This window comes from Muscardinus avellanarius (assembly GCF_963383645.1).
Source record: "Muscardinus avellanarius genome assembly, chromosome: 19".
NCBI classification, from domain to species: Eukaryota; Metazoa; Chordata; class Mammalia; order Rodentia; family Gliridae; genus Muscardinus; species Muscardinus avellanarius.
Window position 1 is genome coordinate 18,610,529 of NC_137805.1, and position 12,394 is coordinate 18,622,922.

The following is a 12,394-nucleotide window of genomic DNA, read 5'->3' on the forward strand; positions in this document are numbered from 1 at the left end:
TGAAGCTAGGGCCTGCTGTGGCCTCTGCTGGGCTCGCAGGGGCTTTGTTCAGCTCAGCCCTGCGCTCCTCTCCCTCTGCTGCAGATACTTATCCTCCTCTTCAGTTAATGAGTTTCACCTAGTCTGGCCATTTGTGTTTTTATAAAAGAGCTGCAGAGTACTAACTGCAAAAGAGAAAAGCTCTTGCTCTGCGTTAATCAGAAGGTGCAATTCTATAGTGAAAACGCTTTCTTTTAGTGTTTTGAGAATCAAGCCTTTTCCTAATTTCAGGATGTGCATAAACTCTGTCTCGGTGTAGAATGTTAAGCCGGCTGCTACAATCCTCTGGCTTGGGTCTTTTACTACTTAAAGGAATGCTGAGTGGGGAAAGATGTAGCTATACTGAATACACTTTCAGAAAACCTTGAATAAAAATGTTTCTTCTTGGTGACATTTTAATGGAGTCCATTTCCTCAGCCTAAGGGATTCTTTGTTGCAGAACCTGTCCCAAAGGGTTCTGTTTTTCTTAAATATATATTACGTGGCACCCTCAGGCCTTAAGCTATTATTGCTTTTGCAGGAATCAGGCTGTAGTCTGCGCATATCTAGCAAAGCATGTGGCCTTTGCAAACGTGTTTTCTAGACACAGTATAGGACCAACTGGACATAAACAAGCATTTGGAACTTTGATACAGCAATCATAGTTTTGCTAGCCTGGCTAACATTTCTACAGTCCATCTGTTAATATGCAAAAACTAAACCGGGAGATTTTTTCTGTAATTTTATTGCACCATTTTAATACTAATTTGTCTACTGAAATTATTTCTCATGTAAAAATCTTATTTCCCCCAAAAGGTGTTTACCATCCCTTGATAAGGGTGACCTCTATGCTTCTCTCTCCCCTCTGTAAAAGTTTTTCTTTCTTTCTTTCTTTTTTTTTTTTTTACAAAAAGCATTTACTATATAAAATAGTTTAGAGAAAGTGCAAGTTTAAGTTCTGTGACATTTTCCTGTGGAGTCACTGCGCATTCAGAGAATGCTCAAACAATAAAATGGAAGTTTCAGCCCCCAAATGTTGCCGTGAAACCTTGAGATGTCTCGGTTCCTACCTGGTCATTTGTTCATCACCCTTCCCCCGTGTTTCTGTAGCTCCCGCTGACTTTATAAGCACGCATTATTCAGCGGTCTCCCCACCTTCCCGCCATTACCAGTTATTTAAATCATAACAGCTGTTTTCGCATCCGCCAACCAGCGTCTCAAAGAACACGAACCCCTGTAGGCTCAATGAAACAGAAGTGACCACTTGACTTTTAGAAAAAAGTACTTAAGATTCTTTTAAGTTATATTTAAATATCCATTTGAAACATAAGAAATATAAATTGGCATATTAAAGAGTACATTATACAATAAGACACCAACAAAATCGGTGTAACTCCTATTAACTTCTAAATATGATGGAAAATTATAAATATTTTACTTTTTCTATCTTGATTACAATTCAACAAATCACCTTTTCTTCTTGACATGCTTCCAAATAGATCGATGTCAATTTTAGCAGTTTTGCTCGTTCCAGGACTTTATCAAGGTATCCAAATTCAGACAAAAATACTCTGAAGAGTAAATGCCGGGTCTATAGAACGATAGGGTGTGTTTATTTTGACCACTCGGTTTGGAAAGCCCAGATTCCATATAAAAAGTAGTTCACAACCCTTTTTTATGGCGAGCTCCATCTCGGGCGGGGACGGGGGATGCTTTTCTCGGGTAACAAACAGCGGGTCGCCAAATACCGCCCAGGACGCCTGGCCCGCGCCCCAGGATCCAGAGCCAGCGTCTTCCGGTCGTCGCTGGACCCCGCCGGCAGCCACCCTGCAGTCCTCGCCTCGGCGAGCTACGGTCCAACCCTTCCTCTCAAACTTGAGTGAAGCTGCGGTGTGCCTGTATGTCCATGTGCGTGTGCGTGTGCCTGTGTGTGCGTATGCATGTGTGTGCATGTGCGTGTGTGCACGCGTGTCCATGTGTGTGTGCCTGTGCATATATGTGTGCATGTGTGCTCAAGTGCGTGCGCAAGTGTGTGTGTGCCTGTGTATGTGTGCATGTGTGCGTGTGCGTGTGCCTGTGTACGTGTGCACGTGTGCATATGTGGTGCTCGTGTGCGTGTGCAAGTGTGTGCCTGTGTATTGTGTGTGTGTGCTCATGTGCGTGCGCGTGTGCTGTGCAAGTGTGTGCGCGTGCCTGTGTACGTGTGCATGTGTGCTCATGTGCGTGTGCACGTGTGTGCGTGTGCCTGTGTACGTGTGCATGTGTGCTCATGTGCGTGTGCACGCGTGTGCGTGTGCCTGTGCGCGTGTGCGCTGTGCGTGTGCACGTGTGTGTGCCTTGCGCGCGCGTGGGTGCGGCTGGGAGCGCGCCCGCCCTCACCAGGTCCGGCCGTACAGCAGCCCGGCGCCCAGCGCGGCGCCGCCGAAGTCCGCGGCGTCCATGGCGGGCGGGCCGGCGGGCGGGCTGGGCGAGGGCGCGGGCAGCTCGGGCGAGGCGCCGGGCGCGGGGCACGGCTTGCCGTCGCGCACCAGCACGGGCACGGCCACGCGGCGCGGCGAGGCGGGGCCCGCGCCGTCCCCCGGCGGCGCCTTGTCGCGGGCCTGGCGCTTCATCTTGTAGCGGTGGTTCTGGAACCAGATCTTGACCTGCGTCGGCGTCAGGTGGATGAGGCCGGCCAGGTGCTCGCGCTCGGGCGCCGACAGGTAGCGCTGCTGCTTGAAGCGCCGCTCCAGCTCCAGCACCTGCGCCTGCGAGAACAGCACGCGCCGCTTCCTGCGCGGGGCCGCGGCCGCGCCGTGCAGCGGGGCCAGCGCCTTGGCGGCGTCCGCGATGCCGGCCAGCGAGCCCACGCCGGCCACGTTCACGCCCGCCGCCGGCCCCACGAACCTGGAGACTGGAGGGCGGGGCCGTGAGCCGGGCCGGCGGGCCCCGCGCCCCGGACCCGTGCGCCCCGGACCCGTGCGCCCCGGACCCGTGCGCCCCGGACCCCGTGCACCCCGAGACCCCGCGAGTCCCAGGCCCCGCGCCCCGGGACCCCGTGCACCCCGGACCCGTGCGCCCCGGACCCCGTGCGCCCCGGACCCCGTGCACCCCGGACCCCGTGCACCCCGGACCCGTGCACCCCGGACCCCGTGCGCCCCGGACCCGTGCGCCCCGGACCCCGTGCACCCGGGACCCCGTGCGCCCCGGACCCCGTGCACCCCGAGACCCTGCGAGTCCCAGGCCCCGCGCCCCGGACCCGTGCGCCCCGGACCCCGTGCACCCGGGACCCCGTGCGTCCCGGACCCCGTGCACCCGGGACCCCGTGCGCCCCGGACCCCGTGCACCCCGGACCCCGTGCACCCCGAGACCCCGCGAGTCCCAGGCCCCGCGCCCCGGGACCCCGTGCACCCCGGACCCCGTGCACCCGGGACCCCGCGCGCCCCAGACCCCGCGCCCCGGACCCGCGCACCCCGGGACCCCGTGCATCCCAAGACCCCGCGTGACCCAGACCCCGCGCCCCGGACCCGCGCACCCCGGGACCCCGTGCACCCCGGGACCCCGTGCATCCAAGACCCCGCGCGCCCCAGGCCCCGTGACCCGGACCCGCGCACCCCGGGACCCCGCGCATCCCAGGACCCCGCGCCTCGGGACCCTGCGCGTCCCAGGACCCCGCGCATCCCAGGTCCCCGCGCGTCCCAGGACCCCTCGCATCCCAGGTCCCCTGTGCACCCCGGAACTCCTGAGCACCCCAGGACCCCGCGCACCCCAGGGCCCCGCGCATTCCAAGACCTCTGCCCATCCCAGGACCCCCATGTACCCCAAGACCCCGCGAGCGCCCCGGAACCCTGTTCACCCCAGGACCCCGCGCACCCCAGGACTCGGTGCACCCCAAGTCCCCGCTTATCCTAATAGCCCCGCGCACCCCAGGACCCCGCACGTCCTAGGACCCCTCGCGCCTTGGGGACCCGCGCACCGCAGGACCCCGTCTGCCAAGACCCCCGCCCACCCCAAGACCCTGCGCGCCCCAGGCCCCGCACCCCAGGCCCGCCCGGCCCAGCGCTCACTTGCGGGGTAGCGCGGGTCCGCGTTGGCGCCGTACCAGCCGGCCGCGCCCGCCCGCATGCCGTCGTAGGCGGGCAGCTCGCCCAGGCCGCCGTTGCAGTAGCCGCCCATGGCGCCGTGCGGGAACTGCGAGACGCCGGGCGCCATGTGGTAGGCGGCGGCCACGGCGTGCGGCGGCTGCACGGGCTGCGCGGGGGGCGCGCGGTAGGCCGGGACCCCCGGGGGCGCCCCCAGCGCCGCGGCCGCGCCGTCCATGGCGCCGCCGAACTTCTTGTAGGTCTCCTCCATGGGGCTGAGGATGTCGGACACGGAGAAGGGCGTCGTGTGCTTGGGGCTCAACGACATGGCGCGGGGGCGGCCGGGGAGGGGGCCGGGGCCGCGGCCACTGGGCGCCGGGATCGCGGCGGCGGCTCCGGGTTTATTTTAGTCCGGCGCCAGGTTTACGACAGACTCGGGGGCGGAGCGACGTCCCCCGCGAGCAAACAATGGCCACTGACATCTCCTCGCGCCCCCTCCCCGTCCTGGAGGCAGAGGGGCGGTGGGCGTGCGGACCCCAGGCCCCCGTTTGCTGGCCCCGTCGTCTAAAGTGCTAAGAAAAAAAAAGAAGAAAAAAAGGGAAAAAAAGCGGAGAAGAGGTACAATGACCCTCCCCTGGCATTGTGAAGCTACCTAATTTATGCATCTCCAGACCCTTAAGCATCGTTCTGCGGCCACCGAACGGACACTCCCCAAAGTAGCCCCGCGTCCAAACCCGGCCAGGCCGCGGGGGCCGGCTCGTGAGTACCGGGGTGCACCTGTCGGCCCTCCCGCCCCCACCCCGTCGGTGTAGACGGCGGTGTGGGGCATTCTCCATCCTACCCCGAGTAGAAAGACGTGGGGGAGGGGAGGCTGCCCGAAGGCTCGAGGACGTCGTCCGGTTCGCAATAAGTCTTTTTGTTGATTGTTGGGGGGAAAGTGACCCGTTCAAGGGCCATGAAAATCGACGCAGAAATCGGGTGAAATTGGTAGTTTCTTTTGGAAACTACAAAGCCACGGATAAACTGATTTTTTTTTTTAAAGAAAAACTTTGTCGTCTTTTGATTTGCAAATACACCTGCGTGGTAAAGAACTTAGCACGAGCTCTTCTCCGCCAAACGCCGAAGACGGGAGACAAAAGAAGCGCGCGCGGAGACCCAAGTCGAAACAGTCTTGCAATTGGCACAACGGCAGCAGGGAGAAGAAGACGGGCGCCTGAGCCTTCCTGGAGACCGGGAAAGAGACGCGGGGATTCAGAGTGCCTCCTGAAGCCACGGTTTGTGTTTCGAAATAGAGAAAAAACAGAAAGAAAAGATAGAAAGTGCGGGACAGTTTTGGCTGCCGCGCGTCTGGGCCCTGCGCCTTTCCACGCGCCTTTTTCTGTTCTGTGGGTGGAACGCCCTTCCCCGTCTTAATCATTGTTTTGTCGATTTCAGCGCAGTTTTGCAAACGGTCTGCCCTTCCGAGGGGGGAAAAGGCCACGGTCCTTAACGGGGAAGAAAGCGCGACCAGAGTTTAGAGCGGTTTGTTTACAGACGCCAGTTGCTAACTTAGACTGATGTCCCTGCGGTTTTAACACGATGCTACTTTTAAAGGTCTCCCCTGAACTTGAAACACCTGCCCTAGGTCTTCATCCTCACGCGTACTGGGATTGGCTACTTACATTTCATAAATTAGTGATATGCAAAGACGCCTCTATGTACACACTTCAGCCATCAATAGGCTTCTTCTGGAAACTCCAGGCTGGCCGTTAAGCCTTTGTTTTAATTTAGATTGTATTTGCTCACTTGTTTATTAAGAGCTTAAAACACAATAGAAAGTTATCTTAGACAAGAAAATATATTTGTGTTATAACATCTGTGAATATAAAGGTCCTTTGTGAACCATGATGAATTTTATTCTTCAAATAGGTTTCACAAATGAAGCTGTCGCGATCTGTGTTGATTAGCTGTCCAAATGGAAGAGGTGGCTACGTGATGGCCTTTCCTGACCAACATTATTTACTTTCCTTCCAGAACACACGCTTCCTGTCACATTACTGGGTTCGTGGGACGCCAGCCTAGCATGTTAAGAGGCAGGTTGTTGCTTATTTTGCTTGTAACCGTGCCGAGTCCCGTTACAAGTGTATTCACATCTGGAAGGCTCCCATCTTGAAATAAAAAAAGCACTTTATCCAATCCGGAGAATCTCTGCAGAGTCACGCTCTGACTGCCTAGGAACTTAGTAATAACCCAAACAGTCTTCCTTCGCCGAAGGTGAGCGGTTCTGGGGCGAAAACCCGCAACCTCCTGCTTTCCCCCCTCTGGATCATTAGCGGCTCTCTCTAGAAGTGACATCTCTTCATTCGGGAAACACCAGATGTGCGCGGATGACTGAAAATAGATACGGCCTGGAGACGGTTATACGTGTAGTTAAAGAGAAAACGGGTGGATTGAGGTTCCATTGAAGCTTTTGAATCACATTAATTTGATCAGATTATTGTCTGCCCAAATTGTGGATAGATATTTATACTTGATAGATCCTGAAATACTATCGACCAACTCGGATTTCTCGGAAAATGTTTCATTTCTCAGGAATGGTTTTTACAGGTTTTTTTTTTTCTCTCCCTTAAAAACAACACAGACCCTCAGGGTGGGGGGAGAGCTAGTACTCTCAAGGAAGAGCAAGCGCCCCTCCTCCCCGGCCCCAGACCCCCTCACAGACACGCTGGGCTACCTGTTTTCTTTTGGGATTGTCTCCACATCTTGAGACTTACCCAGGGGAAAACAGGCTCTGTCTTGGTTAGTTCGGCACCTTATTTCAGGAGCCAGGCTGTTTCATAAGTCACAATTAACACTGAAAACTTAGCGAGATAGGCGGCGGGGGATAAAGACGATTTTCCCAGCCAAAAAATTCAGTGGGCTTTCTTGGCCTTTTGGCCAAAATGTGGTATTTATTGAAAATCTCTGGTGTGTTAGCCACCCTTAGGCACAAAAACATTTGGCAAAAGAAATCCCGAGCCTTTCCCAGAGTGGGGATCTGGTGTTGTTAGCTCCAGGAGAGGGTCCTGGGAGGAGTCAGAGACCTTTGAAGTAATGTTCCAGCCAGGACTGAAAGGGAAGTTTTGTCCTAGGCAGCAAGTAGGTTGCCAGTGGGTCCTGAATTTCCTCGTCAAGATGAACTGTTTTCGAAAACACAGCTCTCTGCTTCAGACTCTAGAGCCCAAACGCCTTTTAGAAATGACACGCCGACAGCGTTTGGGACTCGGTTAAAATAGTTCTGACATTATTTAATTAATGAACTTCTCAGGTTGTAAAAAAAAAAAAATACCATCTTTGCGGTTGGGACAGAATCAAGATTCATGTCGAAGACAAGGAGAAAACAAAACCGCGAGGGGAATGAAATACAAAGTTTATTTTTAAACCTTTGCTGATTTTGCCAGCTTCTGAAATAATGTGGTTCTCACTTGCGTTGTTTCTTGTTTGTTTTTTATTCCACCTAAGTGCTTTCTCGTTTTGGTGCTGATCTCAGTTCTTTTCAATCTCCTTTTATAACTTTACACTTGCGTTTTTATGACTCTGTTATTTCTCTGTGACACGGTAATCTTTTCAAACATTTTCTTCCCCCAAATGCAAAATCCTTGCGGTTTACCCATAAAAATATCCCGACTCGTTCTTTCTCAAGATGCAGATATTTTAGATCAAAAATAGTCTTCTGTTTTCTGACCAGCGAATGAACACATTTTAAGCCCACACAGCTACAAGGCCACTAAAGATGAATGGCAGGTGTTAAGGACGTTTGTTCTTGTCCAAATCACCATCTTAATGAAGTCCAATTAAATGATTACTCAAAACAAGCCAGCCCAAACAAACCAGAAACCCCTCTACAGGCAAGCAGGGCCACCGGGGCCTCCAGTCCAGGCAGAGAGTGACATCAGGCCGTACAGGAGGAAGGACGGAAAGTCCCAGCCGCCACAGTTCTCTTACCCAGGACCGACAGCCTCAGATAGAGACGTTCTGTGTTGTAAATGTTATTTTCTAGAGTAATATATAATACGGGAAAAATAATGGCAGTGATGAGGTGAGACGTTTGAATACCAAGTTACTTGTCTCTCTCGCTTCCATAGGAAGCACAGGCTCTCTCCATTCTATACATTAATACAGTATCTCCACTGCGCCTTTTACATATTTCAAAATGCCACTGAATACCTTTTACAGGAAAAAAGGACCCCTTAATTTTTTTTTTTTTTTTGGTGGTACTGGGGTTCCTGGAAGCCCTTCTACCTCCGGGCTACACTCCCAGACACCTATTTTATATATATATATATATATATATATATATATATATTTTTTTTTTTTTTTTTGTGGTACTGGGGTTCCTGGAAGCCCTTCTACCTTTCTACCTCCGGGCTACACTCCCAGACCTATTTTTACATTTTTATTTGGAAACAGGGTCTCCTAAGCCAGCGCGCGGGGCTGGCTTCGAACCTGCGCGATCCTCCTGTTTCTGCCTCCCAAGCGCGGGGATGACAAGCGTGCGCCACCACGCCCGGCAATTTTTTATATTTTTATTTGGAAACAGGGTCTCTTATTCGAACCTGCGCGATCCTCCTGTCTCCGCCTCCCAAGCGCGGGGGTTACAAGCGTGCCCACCGCGCCCAGCTAACCCCTTAAGTGTTTGTCAAAACCACATTTCTGTATTTCTGTGTATTATTTCCTGTGAGGAGCTAGTTACTCCAGTCTGCCTTGTCTCCACACACAATAATTAGAATGATGAAAGCTCTTAGAAAACATGTTTTCCTAACTTTTTTTCCTCACATTTAACCAACTTTTCCACATCTAGCGTTCGTGATTTTTAATGCATTCTTTTTCTCTCCCACAAGTCCTGTAAAGGTGTATTACCTTCCATTTACAAATTAAATTATAATTCGTGAGGAAGGGGTCCGTTTTTCATATGAGCTAGGTGGTTGAGTTACTTGTGGCCATTATGTGTTTTTTGGTTTTTTTGTTTTTGTTTTTATATTTCTGTACTGGAGATGGAACCCAGGGGCGTTCTACCTCAGAGCTCCACCCCCAGCCCAATTTTTTTGTTTTTTTTTTTTTAGACAGGGTCTCACTGAGTTGCAGAGGGCCTCACTAAGTAGCCGAGGCTGGCCGCGAACTGCCATCCTCCCGTCTCAGCCTCCCGAATGCTGGAATCACAGCGTGCCCACCATCACATTCTTGAAGAAAAACTCCAGTTTTTGATGTTTGGGCAAATTATTTGGCTATTGCATTTGTCAGTGTGGTTTCACATGTACATTCTAGAAGAAATAATGGGGACAACATTTTTATTACAGAATAAATTGTCCAATTTCACCTTTTTCCTGTGTACTGCTAATACTGAGGTGATATCATATCTGTATACTACATATGTACATATGTCTAAATTCTAGGTTGGTAATTGTGCACAAGAGGAGACAATAAGTGGTGTTCGGTGCATAAATCAATGGCAGTTTTAGTAGATTTTCAATTTAATCATTTTTTAGTAATTTGTATTAAAAAGTCTAATATTTATTAATTATCTTATTCAGTTCTTTAATGTCACAGAAAGAACCTGATTGATATAAACTACCTCAAAGAAATAAAAGGAGAGTTTGTATGCGTGGTGCTGGGGACCGAACCCAGGGCCACGGACGCGCTGGGCAGGCGCCCTACCGCCAAGATCTACCCGTCACAGGTGGAGAGCCTTAAACTACAGCACATCTATTGGCTGGACGTGAAAAACATTGCCCTAAAATACCCAGCTTGTGAAACAAACTACCAATGGGCTCGGGCTCTTCCGCACACCTACTGTCGATCACGGGGCTTTTTGCAAATGAAATGTTAAATATAAAAGGCAGCGTGATCTTGCTACTGCAGAGGGAATCCTATAGGGACGACACCAGGAAGGGGATGCAAACTGGCTCATCGCTTTTAGGGAACACTGAAATTTCACAAGAATCCTGTAAAACACAAGCTGCTGGAATTCAGCCCAAAACACCAAGCCGGAGGAATGACAACTGCCAGCCAAAATCTGTACCATCTTTAACAAAAGCAAATTTGTTTGCCAGGTAAAAGTGCATACTTACCTAGCCTGGCTTGTTGGTACGTGCCTCTAGTCCCAGTACTTGGGAGGCTAAGACAGGAGGATCACAGGTTCGAGGCTAACCTAGGCCACTTGGTAAGATTCTATTTTAACGTCGAGCCGGGCGTGTATCTCAGGGGTAGAATACCATTGGGTAAATACCACACATACGCAAGTACGTAATTATCTAATAGAAGAAAAGCAAACCCTTCGAAGTAGATCACCTCTTCCAAAATAAAATGCATGCATATATGACAAGTTTTAAAACAACAAAACTAGCCCAACCCTACAATGGCAAGCCTCACTGTATGAAAAAAAAAAACTTAATTCCACAATAAAAATTAAACTTATAATTTTATAACTTTTCACGCCATAAATCTTGAACTGTGAAGTGTATATTAAGGTTAAATATTCTAAACAAGTTGTTCTAGGGTTGGGGTAATGGAATACTTTGAAGGTAGTTATTTTTTTATTTTTTATTTTTATTTATTTATTTATTTGGTGGTACTGGGGATTTAGTACATTCTTTGTGTGCCTGCCTATAAACATAGAAACAAAGTATTCTGAAGGACCCGAGTAGAAAGGATTTTCGTGGGGAGTTTTACTTTTCCTGAGCGGCCTGGTATGTGTGTGTGTCCTAGAATTCTCCACTGCTGTATTCTGTAGGATGATCAGCGGTGGTGCATATATGCCGGAGCTTGTTGGCAGACTGCCTCGACGCTCTTACCAACAATTTGCAGAAATTAAAAGGGGAGTGGAAATGGCGGTTTAGAAATTGCTTTCTAAAGACACTGGAGGATCAAAGAGGAACCTGGGGTTTCTGTTACCCCTTTGAAATCATCTTCATATAAAACCCAGGTTTAGTTAGGTACAAGTGCCGTTTAAGTGCTCTGCTTATGAAAAAAATAAAATATTTGACATAGAGAGATTATTTGGTCATGGATCTTAAGTGAACAAATTAGGGCGTCTATTCTATACTCACGTCAAAAAGGGGAACGGCGGACGTTCTGAATATTCACCATACCCTATTTAATTGTATTTAACTCCATCCGTAATAAATGAAGGTAGGTAAGCACTCGTGAAAATCAAACACTTCTCGTGACACTTACAGTCACTTGGAACTTCCAAACTTCCGCTGCCTCCATAAACAGGTGTGTGCAAAGCGCACCCAGCCCAACAGCAAGTTTGTAAACTTCTTCTAGGCAGCCATCACAATCACCTGGCTGTGCGAGAACGGTCCTGGCCGCAGCAGCTTCTCCCGGGCAGCACCCACCGTGATCAGATGTCTCGAGAGGCCAAAGAAAGAGAGAAAGGCGGCCATGCCCAGTTTCCCGAGAGCTCCCTTTCCCATTCCAATCCAGAACGTTTTCATTTGAACTCAGTGTCAGTGTGTGGGTACTGTACACGTGGCTCTTTGTGTACCTCGGGATACAGTTTGAATAGACGGAAAGTTTAGCGCACCTTTTGGTAGAGGTTGCCAAATTCCCTCCGGAAAGGCTCTGAGCGGACGGCCTCGGCGCGTGCGTTCCCTCCCCACACCTCTCCCCCGCAGTACAGACGGGGTAAGACCTTCAGTAAACTGACTTCAGTCTTACTGAAAGTCAATACTCTAGGATCTCCTCAATATTTGTATATGTACAAAAATGACTGTTGCTCATTAAAAAAACAAAATGAAAAATTAACCGAGAAATATATGAGGCGTGGGTGGAAAACCCCCTGGATACCCAGAAATAACACTGCTAAGTCAGTATTCGAGGTAAAAATTCTGACCTAGAATGCCAATACATTTTCGCTTTCATCCTTGTACTTTAAGAAGAGTGTGATGTAGTCAAAGAACAATTAGACTTCAGAATTAAATGGACGTCAGTTGACTCTCTAGCAACGTAAACTCTGCTGGCAAATGTTACTGACGCCTTCGAGGTCTCGTTGTCCTCAAATGTAAAATGTGACATGAAGCAGACTTGAGTAATAGACGAAATTATTTATCAGAGCAATTTAAAAAAATATTTGCCTTATTTCTTCTACTTGTTTCTTTGTGGCACTAGGTATGGAGCCCAGGGACATTCTACCTCCGAGCTACACCCCTAGCCTGATTTTTTAGTCTTTATTTTTTTTATTTTTTATTTTTTGTGGTACTGGGGTTCCCGGAAGCCCTTCTACCTCCGGGCTACACTCCCAGACCTATTTTTACATTTTTATTTGGAAACAGGGTCTCCTAAGCCAGCGCGTGCGG

General features: G+C 50.4%; 1 protein-coding gene across 1 annotated transcript; it reads right to left on the reverse strand.

The window, feature by feature from the left end:
• Window positions 1-2,393: 2,393 nt before the first annotated feature.
• Window positions 2,394-4,407, reverse strand: NKX2-4 (NK2 homeobox 4; the record flags this gene model as incomplete). The annotated part of the gene is made up of 2 exons (XM_080716445.1): window positions 2,394-2,911; window positions 4,065-4,407. The coding sequence occupies 2 exons, from the start codon at window positions 4,405-4,407 to the stop codon at window positions 2,394-2,396; spliced, it is 861 nt and encodes a 286-aa protein (XP_080572571.1).
• Window positions 4,408-12,394: the final 7,987 nt, after the last annotated feature.